General features: G+C 28.3%; 1 protein-coding gene across 4 annotated transcripts in view; it reads left to right on the top strand.

Moving 5' to 3' along the window:
* The first annotated feature begins 298 nt into the window (after window positions 1-298).
* The window catches only part of LOC134829316 (protein qui-1), a 37,618-nt gene continuing 13,323 nt past the window's right edge, over window positions 299-24,593 (top strand). For 3 of the 4 annotated variants that reach the window (XM_063842349.1, XM_063842348.1, XM_063842346.1), the window contains exons 1-8: window positions 299-403; window positions 463-1,011; window positions 5,044-5,221; window positions 6,674-6,833; window positions 9,330-10,245; window positions 11,060-11,511; window positions 14,609-14,755; window positions 19,991-20,288. In XM_063842349.1, the coding sequence (XP_063698419.1) occupies window positions 301-403; window positions 463-1,011; window positions 5,044-5,221; window positions 6,674-6,833; window positions 9,330-10,245; window positions 11,060-11,511; window positions 14,609-14,755; window positions 19,991-20,288 (2,803 nt within the window). In that variant the 5' untranslated portion in view covers window positions 299-300. The remainder of the gene's footprint in view (window positions 404-462; window positions 1,012-5,043; window positions 5,222-6,673; window positions 6,834-9,329; window positions 10,246-11,059; window positions 11,512-14,608; window positions 14,756-19,990; window positions 20,289-24,593) is intronic. The other variant, XM_063842347.1, reaches the window with a different exon arrangement.

Here is a 24,593-nt window from a genome sequence, read left to right as displayed (position 1 = left end):
GCTTTTAGATTATTTCTCGAGAAGAAAAAAAGTTAACACTACCGTTACGTCCTTCGTAAATGTACAGTCACTGCAATTTATTATTTTTCTTTCTCTTTTTTCAGCAATTTATTATCATCATCATCATCTGCAGTAGTAGCAACACGAGCAGCAGCAGCAATGTTTGTCCGTATAAAGTAACTTGTAAAAATTCCATATCAGATCCATGTGAAAGGAAAAGCAACAGTCAGTAAAAAAAAATAAAATAAAAAAAGAACGAAAAAAATATTGTTGTAAGTTATAAAGCAAAAATTCATCATCATGGCAGAGGAAGCGGTGAATGCACTACGGGGGAATTTAACGGAAAATTGTAAGCTTCCGGTGCCACGTATTGTTAAAACTTACATTGCAAGTCATAAGCACGGTAAGAATTTTCATTTTTTTTTGTATACAATTTACCTTTAATCCTTAAAATCCATACAGACTTCAAGGAGGAACGTCGCATGTTACTCGAAGTAGTGGGACCCGAACTCCAACGACTCTACGATGATCGCCAGATCGAAATTGAATTTGTCGATATGCATTTTGGTACCGGTCTGAATGGTGCTCTTGCCGAACTCAATCCACAATATTTGGAAGATCACCTGAGTGAAATCGAAATTTGTAAACGAGATTCGAAAAGTGTGTTTTTTATCGCGTTACTCGGACAAAATTTGGGTAATTTTAATGTTCCGATGCACATTGATGGCGATGTCTTTGGAATACTTACAAAAGTGTCGAGTCCGGAGGAAATAGAAAAGCTCAATTCGTGGTACAAGTGCTCCAATGGAAGTTATAGTTTAGTAACCGAAAAGTACAGTACAAGAGATTTTAAAGAAATCTCGGTTGAGTGTGGAAAACTGCAAAAGTTGTTGGAAAGTAAATTCCAGGAAATTATCGCGAATCAAGATGCGCACGTTAATGAACAAATATGTGATAAAATTAAGCAATTTCAAGTTAAAGCATTGGAGCATGAAATTAACAAAGCTCTAGGTGAGTATTAAGATTTTTACGAATATTTTTTAACAGGGCTGCAAAAATTTTTAAGTAAAATTATATTAAAATAAAAATAAATTAATTAATTTTGAAATAAATTTACATTAAAATTAATTTAAAAAAATAAAAATAAATTAAATTAAAATTAAATAAAATAATTAAAAATAAATCAAATTAAATTTAAAATTTATTTAAATTTCTTAAATTTAAATAAAAAAAAATTAACTTGGATACATATTTTTTACTTATTTTAATTTATTTTTATATAATAATATAATTTATTATTATAATTATAATATAATTTAAATTTCTAATATGATTAGAAAAGTTCTTAGAGATAAAAAATTTAGAAACAAATATTTAAAAATGTCTTTTTTTATTTTTTAATCCATTAAAAAATATTTACAAAAAAAAATTAAAAAAAAATTCAAAACCAATTTGAAGAAAAATATTTCTTTAGTAAAAACAGTTTAAAGTAATTTTTTTCTCAAATTTCTTGAAATTATCAAAAATTGTAATTTTTTGTTATTTTTCTCCATTTTTTTTTTTATGATGTTGTGAACAAAAAGGGATTAAGAACTTTGCATAAATTAAGTTTTTTTTTTATTTTAACTTAAGTTTATTTTACTTAATACGAAGTTGTAGTTAGGCTTAAATGTAAAAAAAAAATGTTTTTTGACTGAAAAGTTTTTGCAGCCCTATTTTTGACATAAGACAAATATTTTCTTTGCCTTATTACGCATTTTGATGCCTTGAAAGTTGTTTTAAAGACAATAAAAAAAAGGTAAAAGCTTTTCAAACATCAAAGACATCACTTTTTAAGGCAAAGAGAAACGCAAAATTAATTTATTACAATTGAATTTCAAAGGTTTCCATTTTGATGGTTCGAAAAATAATACTTTATTGTCAGTTCTGTTGAATGGTACACGAGCAACAACTAGGAAAATATTCAAACATTTACTTTTCTCTCTTTTTCCTTTTTTTGTGCCTTAAATTTGTTCAACAAAAAAAAAACTACTAAGAACATCATGATCACACACATTTACTTTCTAATTTTAGTACTTCAATCAAAAAATTATCAAGAAAAACTTTCTTTTTACTCTCTTGTGACTGCCACTTTCTCGTCTCTTTCGACAACGATGTGATGCACACACTCACATAAAAAATTCAATTTTAAAATGCTCCACTTTGAAATGCATTAAATTCAATAATGGGACTGCTAATGGAAACAGACACGAAATTGCGAGAAAGAGATACGATGTTCGTGCACACGTCAAAGGGTGGTTAGAATTTTTCGCACACAAAATATTTTTCCAATATTTTTCAATTTTTAAACAAGATTCATCCAATATTCGAGGTATATGTTTGTGTGTTAGATCCATTTTTATTTTAGTTTTTGCTTACTTTTCATCGTCACGATGGCAAAAATCTGTGTAGACAGGAAAATTATTCAATGGGTTTTATGATGCTGTTTTTTCTTTTTTGCTCGTTATGTTTACGAAAAATAAATTCGTAAAGAATGGAAAAGAACAAAATTGAATGAAAAGAGAAACAAAAAAAAAATATATTGCATGAATGGGGAAAAAATGATGGATTTTTCAATGATTACATTACGAATTTTACGAGGCAGTGGTGTAGTTTATTGTTTCTTTTTCTGCTCTATTTTTTTAATGGATTTGGCATTTGACAGACATGAAAAAAGTTTATTTTTTCCCGGGAACCAAACTCATTTCCCAAAATTATATTTACCCCAAGATATTGAAAAAAATCATAAATTTAGTCAATTTTATACATTTTTTAAGTAATTCTACACATTTTAATTTTCAAATTAAAAAATTTTCCCATTTTACTCTTAAAAATTCAATATTTCTTTAAGATTTTTGTAAATTTCCCGGGAACGAGGTTCCCAGGTTCCCGCACTTTTTCCAGGACCGGCATTTGACAGTTTTGATTCAATTATTTATTTGCAAAAGTGATTTTGATCTTTTATATTCATTCAGTCGTTTGTGCAATCAATTGATCAAATTATTTTAAACGTTTCCTCGTTTTTTTTATTAAATTTAAACTTTTTTCTCTCTTGTTAAAATAAAATAAAATAGGGCGAAGTTCAATATTTTAAAAAAATAACAAAAAAAAAATTTAAATCTAAAATTTATTTTTTTCTAGTTTTTTATTTTTATCAAATTTTACAAAATTTTTTTAAACAAATTTTATTTGCTAGTGAACTCACTAAACATGACCCGATTTCAGCATTTCATCGAAAAATAAATGGCATGAGATTTTTTGATGGTTTTGTATTAGTTAAGAATGATTCAAATTGATCTCTTAAGGGAATTTTTTGATCCCCTTTCGAGTTGGTCATCCGTAGACCCAAAAAATTAAATCTTTCAAGAGGTCATTTTGATCCTCAAAAAGGTCAATATGATCCCTTAAGAGATTGGAGAGGTTTAGTTGACCTATTGAAGAGATGAAATTGACCTCTCAAGGGATCAAATTGACCACTCAAGGGATCAAAATGATCTCTTGAAGAGTTCAATTTTTGAGTCTACGAATGAGCAACACGAAAGAGGATCAGGTTGATCCTTTTAGGGATCACATTGACCTCTTAATGGAACAAATTGATCCCTTATGGGATGAAAAACTTCCCTTAAGGGATCAATTTGGCTCCTGAGGGGTCAGATTGCCTATAGGGTAAAGAAGTCGAAAAACCTTAATTGAAAACTCTAGAACGAACTTTTGAGATTTTAGACATTTTTAGTGGATTTGAGGGTATTTACATACCTTTTTGGCATACCCAACCACACTAAAATTGGCTAAAAACAATAAAGCTTATTCTAAAATTTTAAATCTAGGCTTTTTTGACTTCTTTTAGCCTAACTAACACGAATCCATTAAAACATCTCATGAAATTTTTTTTCGATGAAATGGTGAAATCGGTAGAACGAAGACTACAGGTCCACTCGTTATTTTACAAAATTGAAAAACCAATCAAATCAGCAACTTTAATTTAAGTAATTCAACAAATATTTACCTCCAAGCCTCCCATCTGACATTGCAATAGCAAGATATCATGTATTCATGTCAAAATTCCATTTACAGCAATATTACTATTTTCCAATATATCCCCGCCAATGCCTTGGCACAACATCGTAACTAGCCAAGACTGTAGCAATTCGCCAGAGATAAACATTCAATATTATACGGGCACATCGGTATAATATTCGATATTATTCAATTCATAAACATTCTGATTCTATTATGCCCAACGGAATGCAATTTTTCAATTTTCTATTAATACTACGGTATCTTCTTCTTCTTCTAGTTTATAAAGAAAACACAAATCTTCGTTTTCTTCGATTTTTTTTCTTGTTGTTATTCGTCGTCGATGGAAACAAAGTTATATTTTATGCTAAAATGATGTTTTGATTTGTTTCATGTTTGTTTTGGCAAACATTCAGGGAAATGCAGAAAGTATGAAACGAGTTTTCAATTTCTATAATAATAATTTTATTGTTTGAACACGTTTTATTTTGTGGAAAATTAAAGTTAGATTGCGTTTTTTTCTCTGAATTATTATTGCTTTTCATGATGATGCATGTCACGAATTGAATTATTTCACGTTTTTTGTACCATTTCATGCTGAATAATCAGTCAAGTTGTGCTTTTTATTGCCGTTTTGCTCATTTTGCGAAAGCGTAGAAAAAAGATCAGTCTCTTGTCTAATCAATGTCATTCACGTATACCTTTTTTTAACACGTGATCAAATTAAACGGTCCCTTATCGCTTTTGCTTTTGTAAAGAAGATATCGCTCCGTTTTCCGTTTTTGTCGTGTCATTTATGAAATCTACAAAGTACCAGACAACTCCATTTGTTGTTTCGAACCATCAAAAAGAACGAAACCTATTAAAATCATGACTAATAAAATCTTTCTTTCGTTAATTATGTTATCTCTCCGTCTCTCGGAATGTGTTGTGAAATAATTAACAACATCAAAACACGCAAACGACATCAACCAAAAAAAACATCAGAACTATCAGCGGAAGACATCGTAGCAATATTCCGTGAATGGACAAATGGCAATGATGGTGATAATAATGACATTTTGCCGACTCACAAACAGCAAAATATGCGTGACGAGACAAAAATAGCACATCTAAAGTCAATATTGTGTAAAAAGCTGCCAGCGAGCAATCATACCACACTCTCGTAAGTATGATGTTTATAAAAAAACGGCATTTTCTTTTATTTTATTACACACCGCAAAATGTCGTACAAGTGCACGTAATAAAATAACGACGCGACCTATGACTCGGCATATAATAAATAAATAAAATACGGGAAAATATTGCCGTATAACGTTTAGTGGAACATTTTTCGCAGAAATTTATGATAGATAAATTTTTTTGCATTGAGGATGGTGATGATGAAGACACAAAACGCTTGGGAAAAAACATTTTTGGGACTAAAATCGTGTCTTGAAGCGTTGTCTTTTTTTCATGTCGAACCGGGAAATCGATGTGCGTAGGCTAAAAGTTATGTAAAAAAAAAAAGTAAATTATTGTCCCGGGAGATGTGAATATTTGAAGGGCTTAGAGGAAAAAATTTGGCACTTGGAATTCTTGGATTTTGATTCTTTATTCTTGATTTTCTATATCCTAAAAACGAAAAAAAATAATTATTCCTATTAAAAAATTTTTTAAAATATTTTTCTAGTACCCAAAATTCAACAAAGATACATTTTTGAACAATTTTTTTAACATCTTGTAGAATTTAATCCGAAAATAAATATGTAAATATGTAACTAAGAGAAAAATAAAAATTTCAAAATTTTATAGGTACTTTTTTATATTTAACTGAATGCATGTTTAAGATTTTTCCTATTGACCTTTGATTTTATTTCTACTTTTTTCAGTTCAAAAATGACAACTAGATAATTTTTTTTTCAAAAATTTCTTAATAATTTTTTTAGTGAAATATGTCATTGAAAAAAATTAAAAAAAAATCCTTTTGTCATTAAAAAAAATCTAAGAAAATTGAATCTAAAATATAATATTTCACCTAAAAACAAAATTTAATGAAAAATTCACCATAATTTCCACACTTTCCGCTAATCTTATCCACCTACTGATTAATCTCGACACACTATTTCCTCCTGCCACACTCACCGCCAAGCATAAATTACAACGTCATCATCATCATCATCCTCGCTTTTTGCCATTTCTACACCTGTAAACAACTACTTCAACAACTGCTAGTTATTTATTTCCCTAATTTGGTTATACAGCTCGTATGTTTATTCCGTTCGAACGAATAAATAAATAATGCCTAATATTTACAACAACACACACTTATTTTTGGTGTAGTTTCAACCTATCGAAAAACACTAAGCGGCACAAAAAAAGTCTACTAGAAACGTGATACGATTTGGCGATAATTTGCTGTTTTACTATCTCCTCCTCGTTTAACTCGGAGTTCAATTTAATTCAATTTTTGTTGCCTATGCAACAAAATAAACGATGTGCCTTAAAATTTTCCCGAAAACGATGATTTAGTATTTTATGATTGCCATCTGCAATTTGCGGTGTAATTTCGGATGAAAATGATATTTTGATTGATCCGTATTTCATAAATTTAATTTTGCAACAAAAATTTTTACAGAGTGGAGTGGAATGAAAATGGTATCGATGTCGATAACGAAAAACATGAGCAGTATTTGAACGAGTTTAGACGAACGGTTTTTGTAATGCTTCAAAATGCAATTGATTCATCGTTGTCCAGTGACCCGGATGGCGGTAAACAACGCAAGAAAACGGTTCAGGTAAGTTAATAAAAAACCACAAAAATATCAGTGACCCGAAATTTATCTCTTTCTCTCTTTCTCCGTTTTTGTCGTGCTTTGTCTGTGGCGACGGATGCGGAAACTTAACCAGAAAATCAATATTGTAATTATATTGCGGCATCAAAAATGTATAACCGACGAAAAAAAAATCGAAGTCACCTCGTTGTTGTTGGTTGAATGAATATTTGAGAGATTTTGTTGGTCCCGCTTTACTTGTCTCATTATTCGTATGAAAATATACGAGGCGGACTGCTTGGCGTTTCTGAGCCAGACAGTTTTTTACACATTTCGGAGAAAAAAATGATATCATTTATTGACGTCTGTCCGTTTCATGGAATGGATTTTTATAACAAAAATTACATATGAAAAGATGATAGAAAGTCGTTAATATCACTGCTTACAACATCAATGAGTCAACACTAAATATAAAGTCATAAGAAAATGAGTTATGAAGTCTCGAAAGATATCGCGTAATATCTTATTAACACAAACGATATTAAAACCAGTTCAAAAAAAGCATCATAAGACTTGAGTCAGGTTGAATCCTAATAAAAAAGACAGTTTTCTTTAATTGGAACATCTGGCGACGAATATCGAACCAAAAAAAACAAACGCGTGCACCTATTGAAGAGCGTTACACGTGAAATAAAAAAAGCACATTTTTATGGATGCTTTTGTTTCAATTTTAAACAAAACAATTAAAATAAATCAGGACGTACAAAGTGAAAGTGAATCCGATAGTGATACTGAATTAGAACTATTTATTAGCATTAACATTAGAACTATTATAGACGATAATGTTTTAATTTATTATATATAAAAATTCCAGGCATTCGTCTTGTTAAAAACTAGGTACTTTTGTCCCATTCTATTCTAAAGACAGTTTTGACATTTAATGTCAATTTTGTGATTTTGTTACCGACTACCTTGAGTCGCTTAAGAATCCATGGCCGTGAGGCACATGAAAGAAAGATTTACGAAACCAACTCAAAGACATTCAAGAACCAGAAATCCCTGAAGCTCCATAAAAAATGCCAAAAGGATGCTAGAATTTATTTTCTTATTAATAATAATATGAGGACGTCGTCAAAAGTTGTCTATCAATTAAATCCAAAGAAAATTTATCTCTTTAAATAACTTTAATAACTTTAATGAGTGATTTACTGTACAAAACGAATTAAGGTAGTAGCACTCAAATGCGGACGCAAATTAAAAAACAAAAGAAATCTAAATTCTTATAAATCTTTTTGCAACTTGTAGATTTTTAATTATTTTGCTTTTTCATTAATAAAATAAAACAATTTGTTTCACATTTTAATTTTTCATCCTTTCTTTAAATATTGACGTTTATAATAATTTTTGGTTGTTTATAATAAAATGCGCTCAAGTGTTTCACATCACGACAAATCTTTTAATTTTTGCTTCTATTATTATAATATGAAAATGAATATAAAATGTTAATTATTATATTTTTCCTCTTTCTCTATTTTCTCGTTCTCGACGAAACTTTCGATTATAAGAATTTGTTTGTTTGTTTGGATAAATAATGTAATAATAATCGCCGCGTATCGGACGTGTACAAGTGTGTGTGGGTTTTCTTACACTGCATGGAAACCTGTATTTATTTATTAATTTAATGGACTTTTAGCGTTACTTGTGTAACCTCTGATGTTTGTCTGTGCCTTGCTGCCTGCCTGACTGGAAGGAGGATAAATCGATATATTTACAAGATAGATGAAATTTTTCGAGGGTTATACTTTGTTTGTTTTTGTGCGTGTTATTTTCTCCATCTTCTTATCACAATCTTCTTCCTGTATGTATCATTTTTTTTCTTCTCTTTTATTTTCTGATACATAAGCGAAAAAAAAACAGTTTCATCCTTTTTTTCAATGGGGGTTATTTATTTTCGACAGTTGTCGACTCTTGGGAAAGTGGGTGTTTACAGGTTGCTTACTGACTGGAATAATAACAAAAAGTTGCCTTTTTTCCCTTTAAGACGCGTGCGATTTTTTTTTTGCTTTATTTACCGTTAAGAGTCTTATTTATACGGGAATTAAAGAGAATTGTAATCCGAGCCGTAATTATTCCAATAATTATTACCGAGAATTCTCAAGAGTTTCATTTTTTTCGATGGTTAGGGATAATTGTTGACGTTAATTAACGGTTATTTGAGATAATCGAGGAATTAATGACAAAAATGTCATAATTGTGAAAACTAGTAAGACCAAGAATCTCGATTATCATGAGAAAAGTTTTGTGCGGCGTTAATTGAAATAAAATGAAAATTGATTATAAATTTGGGCAATCTACCGTGTTTCTTAGTTATTAAAATATTTTTCAGCGCACATACCACTTCACCCACACATATTCACGACCTAAAAAAACAGAAAGAGAGAGAGAAAGCATAAATTGATTCCGACCTGAGTAAAGGTAAAAGTTTTTACCGTGCAATTAAATTTTGTGTATTTCGTACAGGAAATTTTTAATGAACATTCCACACATCTCTTGTTCCTGAACGAGCATCTCGCATCCAAGGACTTAATTTATTCATCAATTCCGGAGAAACTCAAGCTCCATGTAACGCAAAATTTCCGTGCAAACGCCAAACATTCGCCGTATTTGATTTATGGCGGTCACGGTAGTGGCAAAAGTTCCATCATATCGCACATCTACTCGCAGGTCACGTCGTGGTTCGATCACGTAAAAGTCCATCGCATCATACGATTTGCCTCGGCAACACCACGTAGCGCCTACAACCTCGAGCTGCTGCGTGTGATCTGCCAACAAATGTCCATCATTCTAAACATTCCCGAGGGCTATTTGCCGAAAGACGCGTCCTTCGATCCGCTCTACATCAACACCTGGTTCCAGAATATCATCAAGCGGTGCGAAGATACGCACAACAATGAGATTATCTTCATATTTATCGATGACTTGCACAAAATCAATCCGCTAGATTGCGATGTTGTTGCGGCATTGTCATGGCTTCCAATTAGTTTGCCATATAACGTGCATATTATCTGTTCGACGGGCAGTCCCATTGATACGCTCAAACTCACGCCAATGCAAAAGGAACGCTTCAAGGCACCGGACTACTTGTTCGACCTTTCGGCGACAACGGACGATACCGCATGCAAGACCGTTGTACGAAAAGCTCAAGAGAATGAAACGTTTGAGCAATTTGTCAATCGATTTTTTGACGCGATGGAAGTGGAGTTTGGCAAAGTGGGATTTTCGCGTTTTACGACGTACCTCACGTGTGCCGAATACGGGTTGAGTGAGACGGAATTCTTGGAACTCTTGATGCCAATCAACAATAGTGACGCGTTCCTGGACACGCGTGCGGGAGATTTTAACTTTTCCACCTTCCGTACACTGAGGAATCGCATGAGTAAGTCCTTTTTTAACAATTTTTTGTATGCTTTTTTATTGAAATTGCAATATTGTCTGTCTGTCATGTCCGCTTAAATGTGCATTGGACAAAAATTTATGATTTTGCATTGGAGAAAAATTTCATAATGTTCATTGGGGCTTATTAGGGTACGAATTTGCATCGGGGTGAAGCTTAAGTACGAAACTGCATTGAGGCAAATTTTTAGAATGTGTATTGGGACAAAATTTTTGAATTTTTTTGGGAAAAATTTCAAAATATGCATTGATGCAATATTTTAAAATGTTTATTGGAAAAATTTTTCAAATTGTGCAATGGGGCAAAATTTCTAAATGTGCATTAGTCAAGAAATTCCAAACTGTGAATTTGGAGTATTGGAGATACTTTTAAAATTAAACAAAATTTGAAAATGTGCATTGGGGCATCTTTTTTATAATTTTCATTGGAGCTCATTGGGCTCAGAATTTTCATTGGGGTGAAGTTTAAAAATAAATATGCATTGGGGCAAAGTTTTAAAATATGCATTGGGAAGAAATTTTAGAATGTTTATTGGGAAATTTTTTAAAATGAGCATTGGGGCGACATTTTAAAAATGTGCATTGGGTAACTAATATTCTGGGCTTTTTTCATTTGTTAATTTTTTTTAGATTTTTTATTTACTTTTATCTTTGTAGGGCCCACAAAAAAAGCATATTTTTAAAATATTTTTTTAAATATATTTGTTTTTAAACAAAACAGTTCACTCAATGACACTTTTCCAATTCTTTTTTCATTCTTTTTGTTCGCTACATTCAATGACAATCAAACAAAAAAGGACCCTTGATCCGAGAGAAATTGATGTCGGGCAAGTTGTTTATTCAATGGCGTCACAGTTTGTGTGCCGAAACGACGCGCAAACGATACATGGATCAGGAGATGGCCCGGCAAGCGCACAAGGAAATTGTAAATTTATTTTTTCCACAGGAGGAAAGCGAAGAGAGTGACGAAAGTCGTACGGAGGAGAAAAGTGATAAATCTGGTAATTTATTTTCCAAACAAAAAATGCATTATTTTTGTTTCCTGTCAATTAAATGTCGCACAAAAAAAAATATTTCAGCACAACACGATGGCGTTTCGACGAATACGGCACAACAAACGTCATTCGGGATGGATATCTCTTACAATATCCGGCACGTCGAGGAAGCATGGCATCATTTAATACAGTCGGATGACACACAAAAATTAAAGGAAATTGCTGTATGCAACTTTGATTTTCTGCTCGCTGCTGTAAGTATAAAACTATAGAAAAGTTTGAACGTCTTGATATTTGTTTTTTTGTGTGTGTGACAAAAATTACGAAAAGGAGGAATTTTCATTGTTTGGGATAATCAAAGAGGAAACTTTTCCTTTTACAAAATAAATTTCCGGCGGAAGTTCATGAATTCTTTCTCGCATTTGATTAGCAAAATGGGTTTTGCGTGCATTCATCGCCAACCGAGCGATGTCTGGATCAACTCATCCGTAAATTTTAGTTTCAGGAATGCGTGATGAGGTAGTGCGCCAAATTTATTTTTAAAAATTTTTCTCCTGAAAATGGCAAAAAAGTGTTTATTAAATTTTATAAATATTTTTTAAACGAACTTTGAAGTTTTTCAATAGAAATAATGTTTTCAAATGAAATTTCTGTTACAAAAATAAATTTCACTGAAAAAAAATATGAAAGGATTTAAACATATAAAAATTGACATCGGAAAAAAATTTTTAACTAAAATAAAAGAAAGGTTAAAATAATTTAAGAAAATCAAAAAAAAAATCAAAAATCTTTAATGAAAAATTAATTTAGTACATAGAAAATTTTGGCACATAAAAATTACTTTTCTCAATTTATTTATTCTATCAATTAATTTATTAACTGAAAAAAAAATTAATATGAAAAATTAAAATATGATATAATAAGGTATAATTAACGTTATTTTTGTTAGAATATCATTTGAAAAACTTTAGAAAAAAAAAAATCTTGAATTGTCTATCAAAATTTTTATTTTAATAATAAAAATTTTTTAATTTTTTTTTTATTTTATTTTATTTTATTTTATTTTTTTTGAAAAACCTGGAAAACTTAAATTAATATAAAAATAAATTTTCAAATATATCATTTTTTGTAATAAAAATATTAGTTATAAATTACTTTAGATTTTTCTTCTAAAAATTTATTCGAAAAATTTGCACATGTAATTTTTTACCAAGGGCTCAATTTTTTTTTGTTTCTGAAAAAAATTCCAATTACGCAACTCCACTGTTCTGGTTCGATCAATGAAGAACCGCCTTTTGTTTAATTTCCAGATGAATAGAAAAACTTTTCGAACAATAAGACTAAAGAAAAACAAATTTCCATTCTTCATTTTGTACGGCAACGATAATAATAACAATAATAAGTACTAGAGCAGAGATGATGTTGATGAAGAATGTCATATCGATCGATTGCATACCAAGCCGAAGGATTATTGCATCGTTAAATGCTTTTTGATTGCCTTTAATGAACGTATCGGAGCGGCATTATTGCAATCATTAGACGTCTTTTGTTCAAGAAAAACCACAGCAAACAACAGAAGCTCCCTTCCTCCATTTGCTCAGTGGAACGAGAAAAATCTGTTGTCTCTTCTTCTCCTCCTCTTGCGATGACAGCTGTCTAACGCATTCAGCACAGCCGCTTAACATAATTTTCGCCGAGCAAATAGCTTGAGCAAATATAAAACGATTGAGTTAGGTCTACTGGCAGCGTTAAGATAAATACAAAGGCACGTCCTCTGTCGCCATTTACGAGTCTTTCAATTTTTTATGAACAATCCCACAGTAACACTGCCACTCCTGTACTTGAATATTTTAGCAGAAATTTGTATGCAAACCATGCAAGAGGCGATATACTTGCTCATCATTCTCCTCAACAAACACTCGGTGACAATCGCTCTAGCAAGAGTTTCATTCAGAACTTTCATAAAAAGTAAATATTTTCTCAAGTATTTTTTTTCAATTCTATAAACTCCCTGTCCTACATAATTGATACCCTTTTAAATGTGATTTGAAAAAAAAATTATTTTCAGGGTGTTTTAATGTTCCCATCGACAGTTATGATGACGTACGTCAAAGCATTTTTTTTATGAGTTTCGAACAATTTATTACCGTCGGTCGAGGCTTAATAAATTTTATTTTCTTTGCTAAAAAAAACTTAAATGACTTTCGCAAAATGCCAATTCATCGATTTACTTAGTCATTTACGGTACTTGCGAAATAATGGAAAACAGAAAAAAGCAAAGTTTAATGAAACAGATGGAATTTAGTGCAATAAAATGTTCGTACTACTTTTTTAATACAATTTGATTTTTTTTTCGGGGTGGAAACGACGCACGAGGTTAATGATCTTTGTTAAATATGAGATAAATCAATATTTATATGATCGGTGCAGTGAACTTAAAAATTGCTTTATTGGACTTTTTTAAAGATTTTCAAAAAAGCTTTAAATAAATAAAATAAAAAAAAAAATAAAAAATAAATTTAGGTAGTGAAATATTTTTAATCGCTAAATAAAAATCATAGAAAATTAAATTAAATATTTCTAACAAAAATATTAAAAATTATAAAAAAAAAATTATTTTATTAAATTGATTAATTTAATTTTTTTTAATAATAATAATAACTTGTTTAATAATTAATTCTACAAAAGTACGAAATTTTTAAAAAAAAATAATTAAATTACAATACTTCTTAAAATATAAAAAAAAATAAAAATTTGAAATAATATTATGTATTTATTTAAAAGTTCTATAATTTTTTTTTTATTTTTTTAAAAAATCAAAAAAAAAATTCACAAAATTAAAAAAAAAAAAAAATTTCAAAAAATTAAAAAAAAAATAAAATTCAAAAAATACTGGTAAAAAATTAATTGATTAAAATTTTTAAATATTTTTTTTTTAATTTTTGATTTTTTTAATTAACTTTTTTTTTCAATTTTGATAAAGAAAATATTAAAAACTTAGCACTTTTTCAATTTATTTTTGCAATTTAGGCGCAGTGAAGAATAATTTAACTAAAATGAAAACAACTTCTCATCAAGAAATACCTCTGATTTGAATATATTTACATTGCGGCAGAAACTTTTACATGTTGCAAATTTTCTTCGAACGCACGCAAAACTACCTACCAAGTTCATGAACATCCCTCCTCCATCTCGCGCTACCTTTTCGTTTTTTACACAATTCAATCAATCAAACAAATTCAATCAAGCAAAACTCTGCCAGGATTATCTATAAATAAAACTTTCTCACTAAAAGTTTCCTTTTCATTATTTTTTTTTCTTCCACTCGCTCACACACACACACACTGGCAGGTGCAAACCGTTTCAATTAGTTATCTGAGATGCTTGATTGAGCACGTCCGCTGCTACATTCTCGATCGTGATATCGAGCTCGTTTACTACACCATCAGAAAATCCAGCGATGTCTTGACGCGGGACCCGATGCAACTTGGAGCGCAGGTAAGCAAAGAAAAAAAAATAACAATTTATTCCAAAAATTTATGTTTACCATATTTTTCTCGAGTTTCCTTGATGTTTTTTTTTTGTTGTTGAGGATATGTACTTGTAGCAGGAAAGATAACACGGTGCAACAAATTTTCTGATTTGCTTTAAAATTTTTTTTTGATCCAATGGAAATGAAAAAAAATTAAAAATATTCGACATTTTTTAGGTTTGAAATATCTGATTTTTTTGATAAATTATAAAAAATTGAGAAAAATTTTTCAAATGAAAAAAAGAAAAAAAAATTGAAAAAAATATGTACCTATTTAATTTAAAAAATTGTTCAAAAAAAATAAATTTTTTTTGAAAAATTTAAAAAAAGGTTGAAAAAAGGAGAAAAATGAAAAAGAGTATTCTTTAATTTTTTAAAAATTTTTAAGTTAAAAGACTTTTGATAAAAATTAAAAAAAGACAAAATTAGTGCAGCCTAATTTAATTTTTTGAAATTAATTTTACTTATTTTTTTAGTAAAACAATTACTTTTGATAATAAAATAATAATTTAAATTAAATTTATAATTATTTGAAAAAATTAAATTCATAAATAATTATTTAAATTTATTTTTTTTATGGAAACGTCTTTACAATTTAAAATCAAAATTAATTTTAAACTAACAAAAAAAAAATTAATAAAAAATATTTTAAAATTAAAAATTTGTCAAAAAAATACGTTTGAAATATTTTTTAGTCCTTTATAATTTTTTTAAAAAAATTTCAGAATTTTTGACGCAACACGAGAAATTTGTTGCACCGTGTTACGTACATGCAAGAACAAGAACAATAAAAAAAGATATAAAGTATTAAGGGAACATAAAAATAAAAGGAAAAAAAAGTGCAAGCTTAAGATTACATTGCAATTTCCTTTGTTTGACACTTACGAGCTACTAGCAAACGTCGTCCTGCGCTATTCATTTTATCTTGCGAAGCACATATTCTGCGAAAAATGATGAAGCACGTGAAAATTTATATTCATGTCAAAAAGTATGACGGCATGTTGCCGTTCTGGCCACAAACAAAGTGTAAAAGACTGTAAAGTGTAAAAAGAAAGAGCTTACGACTCTCGCCGTATGAAATATTCAAAGAAGACGAAACTTTGCCGTGCTTTCGCCTAGTTATAGACCATGACGCAGCAAACAGAGAGACAATCACCATAAATTATGCAGGAAAAGTGATGTGTGTGTGTGTAAATGTGGCTTTTCTGTTTGTTTTTCTACTTTTTATTTATTTTTCGTTGGTGTTTTGGAAGTTTGACGCTACAGCCGCACCAACAAAGCCAGCTGAGCTGATTACGAGACGAGACTGACATGGAAAATATTTTTTTTTTTTCGTTACAGTAATGAATAAAATTTTTCATGCAAAAAGTGCTAAGCTTAAGCGATTTATGTGCCACAGAGAGAGAGCGAGAGACGAGTGAACCATTCAACATTTTGACATTCGAGTAAATTTAAAATTTTTTAGTGAAAAATGATGGTGTCACACAAAAATATGGCCTTCTATTTGTTGTTCACTCAATTTGCCTAATTGTCTCGTTAGTGCATGATGGAGAAAAAATGTTGTTTATTTTTGCAATTAAAACAGTTTTATGGGATTTTCGGTATTCAAGTGGGATGTTTTTTTTCGTTTGTTTGTTTGACGAGCTGAAATGCACTTGCAGTTTATGACTGAGAAGAGGAGCAAAAAAAAGTGTTGAGTTTGTGGAAAATGTTTACTATTGTTAATTAGTGAACTTTTGTTTGTGTTGCAAACGAGAGAGATGAAATGAAATGCAAAGTAGAGAGATTGTGAAGTGATGCAGGCTGTCCAATGCATAATTTAGGTGCATTAATTAAATGTTGTTTCGTTGCGCTTTCAGTTTTTGACGTCGATTAATGTTTTAATGAAGATAGATGTGCGAAATAAATCAATTGTGGTGTCGGATTGTTATGTTCATAAAATTAATTGGAAAAATGTAACATGTTACAAATGGTAATTTGAGGGTTTTTCATGTAATTTGAGATGAAAAAATTCATATAATAAAAAATGTTACTTTTTGTGACTTTTATTAAATTTACCAATTATTTTTTTATAATTTTATTTTTTTAATTTTTGTATCAAAAAAAATAATAAATAAGGTAATAAAACATTTTTGAACATATATTTTTCTCATTTTAATTAAAGAATTTTTCATTTTTTTTTTTTTTAATATGTTTTTCCATAATTTACAACTTTCTCTTGTTTTTTGTTGTATGCCCATAAGCAACCTTTATTTGCCAAACATATTTTGTTTTTGTAAAAATGGTATTTTTTAAATTTATTTAAGGCCGCTCCAAATGAAACTCAATAGTTTTGTCCAAAATTTTTGAAATAAAAATGGGGGATGGGGGCAAAAAAAATAAAAGTTTTTTCATACAAAATACCAAATTTTTTAAAAAATTTTGATCTTTTATCAATATTTTTGTTGTTTTGAGTTCTTTACATTGATATTTGTGTATTAAAAATTGATTTAAAAATATTTTAATTAAAATTGAAAAAAATTAATATTATAAAAATAACCGTCAAAATTTTTTTTGAAAAAAAAAATTCAATAATTTTCATGAAAATTATTTTTTAAGGAAAATTTTATGTCGAAATATGATTTTGAATAAAAAAACTCCTAAAAAATGAAAAATTGTCATTAAAATTTCTTGAAAAATTATGAAAATACACCAAAAATTGGTAATTTTTGATGAAATTTTTAACTTTTTTTTTATTTTGCCCCATTGGATTTTCGAATTAAAATGGGGTATCGGACAAAACTATAAAAAAAATGATGGAAAATAAACAATTATCAAAAAAAAAAATAAATTTAAAGTGAATATTTTTATTAAATTAATAAAAGTGTAATTTTTGCTTCTCTTTAAAAAAAAAATAATTTTTTTAAAATTGTAAAAAAATATTTTAAAATTATTATTTTTAAAAAAAATTTAAACGAATTAATTTTTTTTAATAAATAAGACAAAAAACGAAAAATAAAATTAATTTATTGAAAAAATGTTATGTTCGTTCCAATTTTAAAAAAATAATACTGTGGAATTTTTGTATTATGCTAAAGAAAATAATTATAAAGATTTAGGTCAAAAAACAACTCTTCCAGTCAAAACATTGATCACTTTTTCATCATTGCGACCCAAAAAAAAAATTATTATCATCACAAAACAATAAAAGATGTCATATTTCACCAAAAAAAACTTACAATTTATGTTTGGCATCATTTTTTCGAGCCTTGTTCGAACGAGAAAAGAATAACCACCGCGCTACGACAATTTTTTATCTGTTCCATGTCTGTCTATTATTATTATATAAAAATAAATATAAATGAAATGTGTCACCGCCTGTGGATCTTTCAGACTGTAACGGCAAAAAAAAATTGACATTGCAAGTTATGAGTTTGTTTGGAGCGAGATTTCTTGTCGAGCTACCTATTTGCTGCGACGAAACAAAAGATAATTGAGAGGAGAGGGAAAGAAAAATTTGTGATGAAAATGACAACAAAAGACGAAGTTTTTCTTTCAAAATTTTTTTATATTAGAAAAATTTTTCATCAAGTTTGTTATCAATCGCATTGTTATCAACGATGATGATGATGATGACGATAATAATCGACAAAATGACACGATATCAATCGATTACGGTGAACAGATAGCAAAAAAAAAATAAAAGTTGGGAAAAAATTAGATAAGGCTAATGGAAAATGGTGCGAACGTGTAGATTAATAAGTAATGATGAAGTAATAATTATTATTGTCTTTTTTCTTCTCTCTCCTTTGTCCTTCACGGGGTGGAAAAGCGTGAAAAAAGTATCGGATAATAATGAATCGAATATTGGTGGACGGTTAAGGTTGTAGGTCAATTATGGTATTTAGTGATAATTGGGTGGTGGAAGATTTTAATCGAAAGCTGAATTGATGTTTAAATTAGAAAATAGGGAAAATTTTTATTTTTTAAACTAAAAAGCAACAAGTTATTTTTTGCGTTACAAAATAATTTAAAAATTTTAAGTAGGAGTAGAAAAAAAAATGATTGATGACAATTGTGAAATATTTTTTCCTGACTATGTTTCCTAATTTCCTATTTTACACAAAAAATATTAAATTGACAAAAACATAAATATTTTTTTTTAATTTTTAAACAAAATAAATGGCTAGAAATTTGATAAATTATCGCCAAAGAAGTTAAAGAAAATGGAATAATTGGGACTCTATAATAGTTATTAAATATTATTTAAAAATTTATATTAGGATCTAAAGTTAAAATAAATTTAATTCAACTTGAAAAATTTTATAAAATTAAAAAAAGGAGCAAAAATAACATTTTTATTAATTTTTAATCTTGATTTTAATAAAAAAAATAAAATTATTTTTTCGTTAATTTTTTTCTTGCTCAATTAGCAAAATTCATATAAAAAATTGAAATAACAAAGTTTTAAAATTATTTAATTTATTTTGTTTATTAATCCATTAATTTTTAATTTATTTTTTTTTAATTGGTTTTAAATATTAAATTTTCTTAATATAATTAATTTTTTTAAAATTGGTTTTAAATATTAAATTTTCTTAATTTAATTTTAACAATTTAGTAAACATTTTTTTGTTTGCACCACTCTTTAAATGATTTTATTCAATTTCATTTGCAATTTTGGATTTTATGGATTTTCACCCAAAATAATTTTTAACAGAATATTTTTCAAAAAATAAATAAATAAACAACGTCGACCAGGATCATCGCCTTTCCCTCGTCTAATCAAACCATTATCAATAATAACAATATGTTTCAGTCTGGACGTGTCATGGCAGAAAAACGAAAACAATCCTTGCCAACCATAAAAATGATAATGGTTTTTCTGGTTGTATCACTTTTTCCTGCATCATCTTCGTCTCTCGCTCATAAATAGAAATCGTTTTTCATTAATTTTTCCATTAATTTAGCACAACATCCTCCGACACACGACGCAATATGAAATTTTCTCGCAGTCACCACAATTAGTTTTCTCCGTTGTTGTTGCGGCAGTGGTGATTCTTGTTTTTTTTTTTTCGTCTTGCGGTTTGTGCGCCGTGTGGGTGTTCCTGACATCGAAATAAACAAAACAAATAATCAAACAGATTTCCCGTTTCTGCTTTAATGAGCAACTAACCACAAATACTATTTCTTGCGTATTTTAATATTTTTTTTTGTTTCAGATTATTTTGTGGTTACGCACCGTTTCGGATCACGAAGGAGAAAATTCGTTACTTGGCTGCACCGTAAAATCGGCCATTGCTTGTTGTGACGGCTACACGGTCCCTTTGCTGGTTCCGCTCACGGGATGGCTTCCCGTGCCTCTTCCATCGCAAATTCGTTGTATGACGGTAACGGGAACCGGTGTCATTAGCAGCTTGGAAGTGTCGTTCGATAAGCAACACTTGATAGTGGCGCCAAAAATCGGAGATCCGCAATTGTGGAACATCATGAAGAACAGTCTGGTGTACACGTTCAAAGGTGAGTGAACTTGGAATTTTTAAATTTCTTTGTTTAAAAGTCAAATATATTGATGAATACCTGGAAGGAAATAAAAAAAGACGTAATAAAAATAATAAATTTCGCATTTGGAACAGTGAAAAATAAATAAGCGAAAGACGATTTTCTTGTTTTCTTGCTTAACCCGACTGACTTATGACGTTTGTTGTCGGTAAATAAACACAAAATGAAAAATAAAATATTTATAAGTTCACGAGAAATTCTCATATTGTTTGTTTCAAACACTTTTGTTCGGTAAATAAAGAGGAGAAAAGATGGAAAACTTTCAAAATTCTTTGAATTCACAGAAGGGAGAAAGTAATTCCGGTTATTCGACTTTTTTTTTAGACCAAATTTTCAATTAACTTTTTGTATTTTACTTTTTGTGGTCCAGAAGTTTTTGTCTTGTCACAACTTTTGAACTATCAAAAGTTATGAAATGACCAAAAAAATCAATGAACGTCTTAGAAAGTGCGGAAAATGTGAAATAAAATTAAATGATTTTTCAAATTTATTTTTATATTAAAAATTAAATTAAAAAAATAATATTTTGAATTTTTAGAAATTTGGAAAAACTTTTTAAATTTTTTGAAAACTTTTTTGATTTAAAAAAAATGTTTAAATTTAAAAAATATTGCAAATATTCTGAATATTTTAGAATGTTTTTTTTTTCAATTTAATGTTTTATTTTTTTATATTTTTTTATTGTGGTTTAAAATTTTTCATCAATTAAAAAAAAAATCAAAATATATTTTTTCTTTTAAAAAATAAATTACTTTCCTTTGATTTTCCGCACTTTTCTGGTCTAAAAATAACTTTTCGGTTATTTTCTTCAAATTATCATCAATCTTTTCCTAAATGTCATTATTTTCACCAAAAATCTTGTTTCACATGCTCTAATTGATATTCAGTGAGTGGTGACAAGATAAAACCTGTAACAATATTTATCATGGAAAGTCTTACCGTGTGTTACCTGCCATGAACATAGACATGAAACTCCTTTCCTCCTATGCTACATGTGTTAATTATTAGTTTCAAACTGTGATTTAACTTTGTCATCCCCCATCGTAGCTTCTTGCTAAACTTTGCAGCATCCTAATCATTTCTCATGAACAAGAAATGTTCGTCATGTTTGACAAGATGATGGAAAGACTACAAGATTTGTTGTTTATCTGTAGAAATTTACCATTTATGGCACTCTTGTTTCCCCCTGATTCTCTCGTGCGTTCTAAAAGACGAAAAAACAACTACAAAAATGATTATTTTAATTTACGTGCCGCTTTTGTTAGTGAAAACACAATTTTCTTTGATTGAGGAGCACGGATCTTTTCATCGCATGCCAAAAAATAAAAAGAGAAAAATTCAAAGGACTTTTTTGTTCTAAAAAAACACGGTACGCTTGCTACCTTTTTCCATAAAGTGACGAACAAAAGCCAGCTTCAAAGTTTTCCGTGTTTGCCTTATAAACACGCACAAAACGTGAAAAAAATTAAACTCATCAAGAGGATTTACGAGAGTGCTTTCCTTTTAAAGATGATTGAATTTTTTAAAATTTTTAATGAATTACAGATGATTAATGGAGTCGGATCATTTCAGATTTAAAATAAAACAAATTTAAAAAAATATTTTTATTCTAATAATAAAATTTTTACGGCTTCGAAAAAATTTAATTTTTATTTTGATAACTTTTTGAAAAAAATCAATTTTAATTTATTTTATTATGATTCTTTTATAAAATTTATTATTTATGAAGACAAAAAAAAAATTAAATAAAAAAATTATTTTTTTTTAAATAAATTGTCTTTTTAATGGCAAAATGTCTCTTTAAAATTTTAATGAAAAAAAAAAATAATTTAAAATATTTTTTCGTCTTATTGATTAAAAATTAATTTAAAAAAATAAAATTTAAAAACTGAAAAATATTTAAATAAAGCTTTTGATAAATTAAAATTATAATTAAATTTAATTTTAAATTTTTATTTTTAAATAAAAACATCAAATAAATTAAATTATAAAATTCGACCACGTGGTTGAAATATATTTTTAAAAATTTGTAAAATAAAAAATTATTGCACAGTATAAACTAAGAAAATATTTTTCACCGAAGGATGTCTAAAATGCTTCAATTTCCAGTTTCTTTTATATTTAAAAAAAAAAACCATCAAAAAACGGAAGTTTTTAAAAAGACAAGCGAAAAAAAAATCTTTTAGGATATTAAATTAAATGAAAACAAGCGAAAAAACAATAAATCTTCTCATTATTCGCGTACAAAATAAAGTGTTCCTGCGAATTTTTTTTCCTCAAAATTAAAATAAAAACTTTTCTAACCTTTTTTCCGTCTCTCATTCAAAATAAAATGCGTGTCGTTTCATGATTGCTTCAATTAAGATTCTAGCCTTGAGTCAACGAGCGAAAAGAGAGTTAACATTTTTCCGCGAAACGAACGAAGGTTATTTCATTTATTTGACAAAGTTTGATCGTAATTTTCGTCGATGAGTCTCATGTTTTCCAACACAAACAACTTTCAGCTTTTTTTTGTCTTTTCTGCGTTAAAATGATCCGTTTCATCATCGTAAATACTTTTAATTTGCATAATCTTTTCTTCCATGTCTTCGAAGGCAAGTGCGAAGCTGGCAAGCTAGCAGCGAGGCGAAACGTTGATGATATAAGTGTCTACTCGAGAAATCTTCGTGCTCTGAATTTAATTTTATCTTCTTCTCCTTATCGTTTTGTCACTTACTTACTCTCTCCTTGTAACAAAGTACGAGTTTTTTTTCCTCAAGATACGACAAACAACAACAAAAAAAGAAGATAAATATTTTCTATTTTATATCAAAATTCCACTTGGACTCTCGCCATCGTCTTTCTGCACGTTCAAACTTTTTTTTTCTCTTATTCTTCGTCTCTTGCCGTTAGTGACAATTGTTTGTGTTTTTATTCTTTTTAAATTCATTTTATGACATTATGATGCCCATCAAAGTATCCCTCGTAGACACGGACTTTTCTCAATATAAACAGTTCCATATTGACTTTTATGAAGTATTTCTTGGTAATTTGCAGTGATGGACAGTTTGGTTTTTTTGTGGTGAAAATTGAGAATTTTCATGTCAAATTTGACATAACCAAAAAGTAATTTTCATCATTTTGTAACATTTTGTTTGATCATTTGATATAATATCAAACCACGAATGTTTGTTTTACATTCTCTCATGAGCTTTGATGGTGAACCAAATTTATAGCATTTAAATTATGTAAAGATATTGATTTCCAATTTAAATTTAACTTTGTTGTAATTTTTGTGAAATACGGAAAATTAAGCCTTTTATTTTCTTTATAAAGAAAAATAATATAAAATTCCTTAAAATACTGCTAATTAGGTAAATAAAGGAGACAATGAAATAAAATTCATTCAATTCGTGGAAAATTTTAACATCAAGAAATTTTGAGAATCGATTATTTCGAATCGAAATTTTATGGAATTTTCCTAAAGACTTAGTTTTGAGCATTGAGAATCCTTTTCATTTGTAATCGTTTTGTATTTCAAAAAAATATGTTAAAATTAATCAAAGCTCACAGATTTCTGCGAAATTCCAAATTATTGTTTCGATTTTTTTTTCGAAAACTAAAAAAAAAAATAAATAATTAAAAAAATATGGAAATGAAAAAAAAAAGTTTTGTGATGAAATCTTATTCACATAAAATGACAAAATTTTATACAATTTTTTACGTTATTTTTTTTATTTTTAAATTGATTTTAGTTAATTTCAAGTACAAATTGAAAAAATCATAAATTAATTTAGTTCAGAAAAAAAAATTAGAAAAAAAAATTTAAAAATTAATAAAAATCATAAAAAAACAAGGTTTGATAGAGCAAAAAAAAATTTAATGATTAAAAAAAATTCTCAAAAAAGTTCGGGAATGGTAATGAAATTAAAAAAAGTATAAATAAAATAAAATTAGCAACAATAAAATTTATTTGTAAAAAATATTTTTCAATGCGAATAAATTTAATTTGTTCATTTTTTGTTTTTAATTTTTTAACCTTTTTGGATGGTTACGATATTTTTGGGTCACGTGACTTTAAAATTTTTTTTCAAATCTATTTTATAGAAAACGTCTTGTTTAAGCAAATTTACCTATTCTTTGGTATATTCAATTACATTATAAGATTTTTTATTCAAAAAATTCCCAAAAATGTCAAAAATATTCCAATTTTTAATTATTTTTATTTTTTCCCCTGATTTTTTTCGACAAAATCGGAGGGGAGCGACAAAAATGGAAATATAA

The sequence above is a fragment of the Culicoides brevitarsis genome, chromosome 2 (assembly GCF_036172545.1).
Source record: "Culicoides brevitarsis isolate CSIRO-B50_1 chromosome 2, AGI_CSIRO_Cbre_v1, whole genome shotgun sequence".
Lineage (NCBI taxonomy): Eukaryota > Metazoa > Arthropoda > Insecta > Diptera > Ceratopogonidae > Culicoides > Culicoides brevitarsis.
The sequence above is the reverse complement of the archived record's forward strand: the minus strand, read 5'-3'. Positions and strand labels throughout refer to the sequence as shown.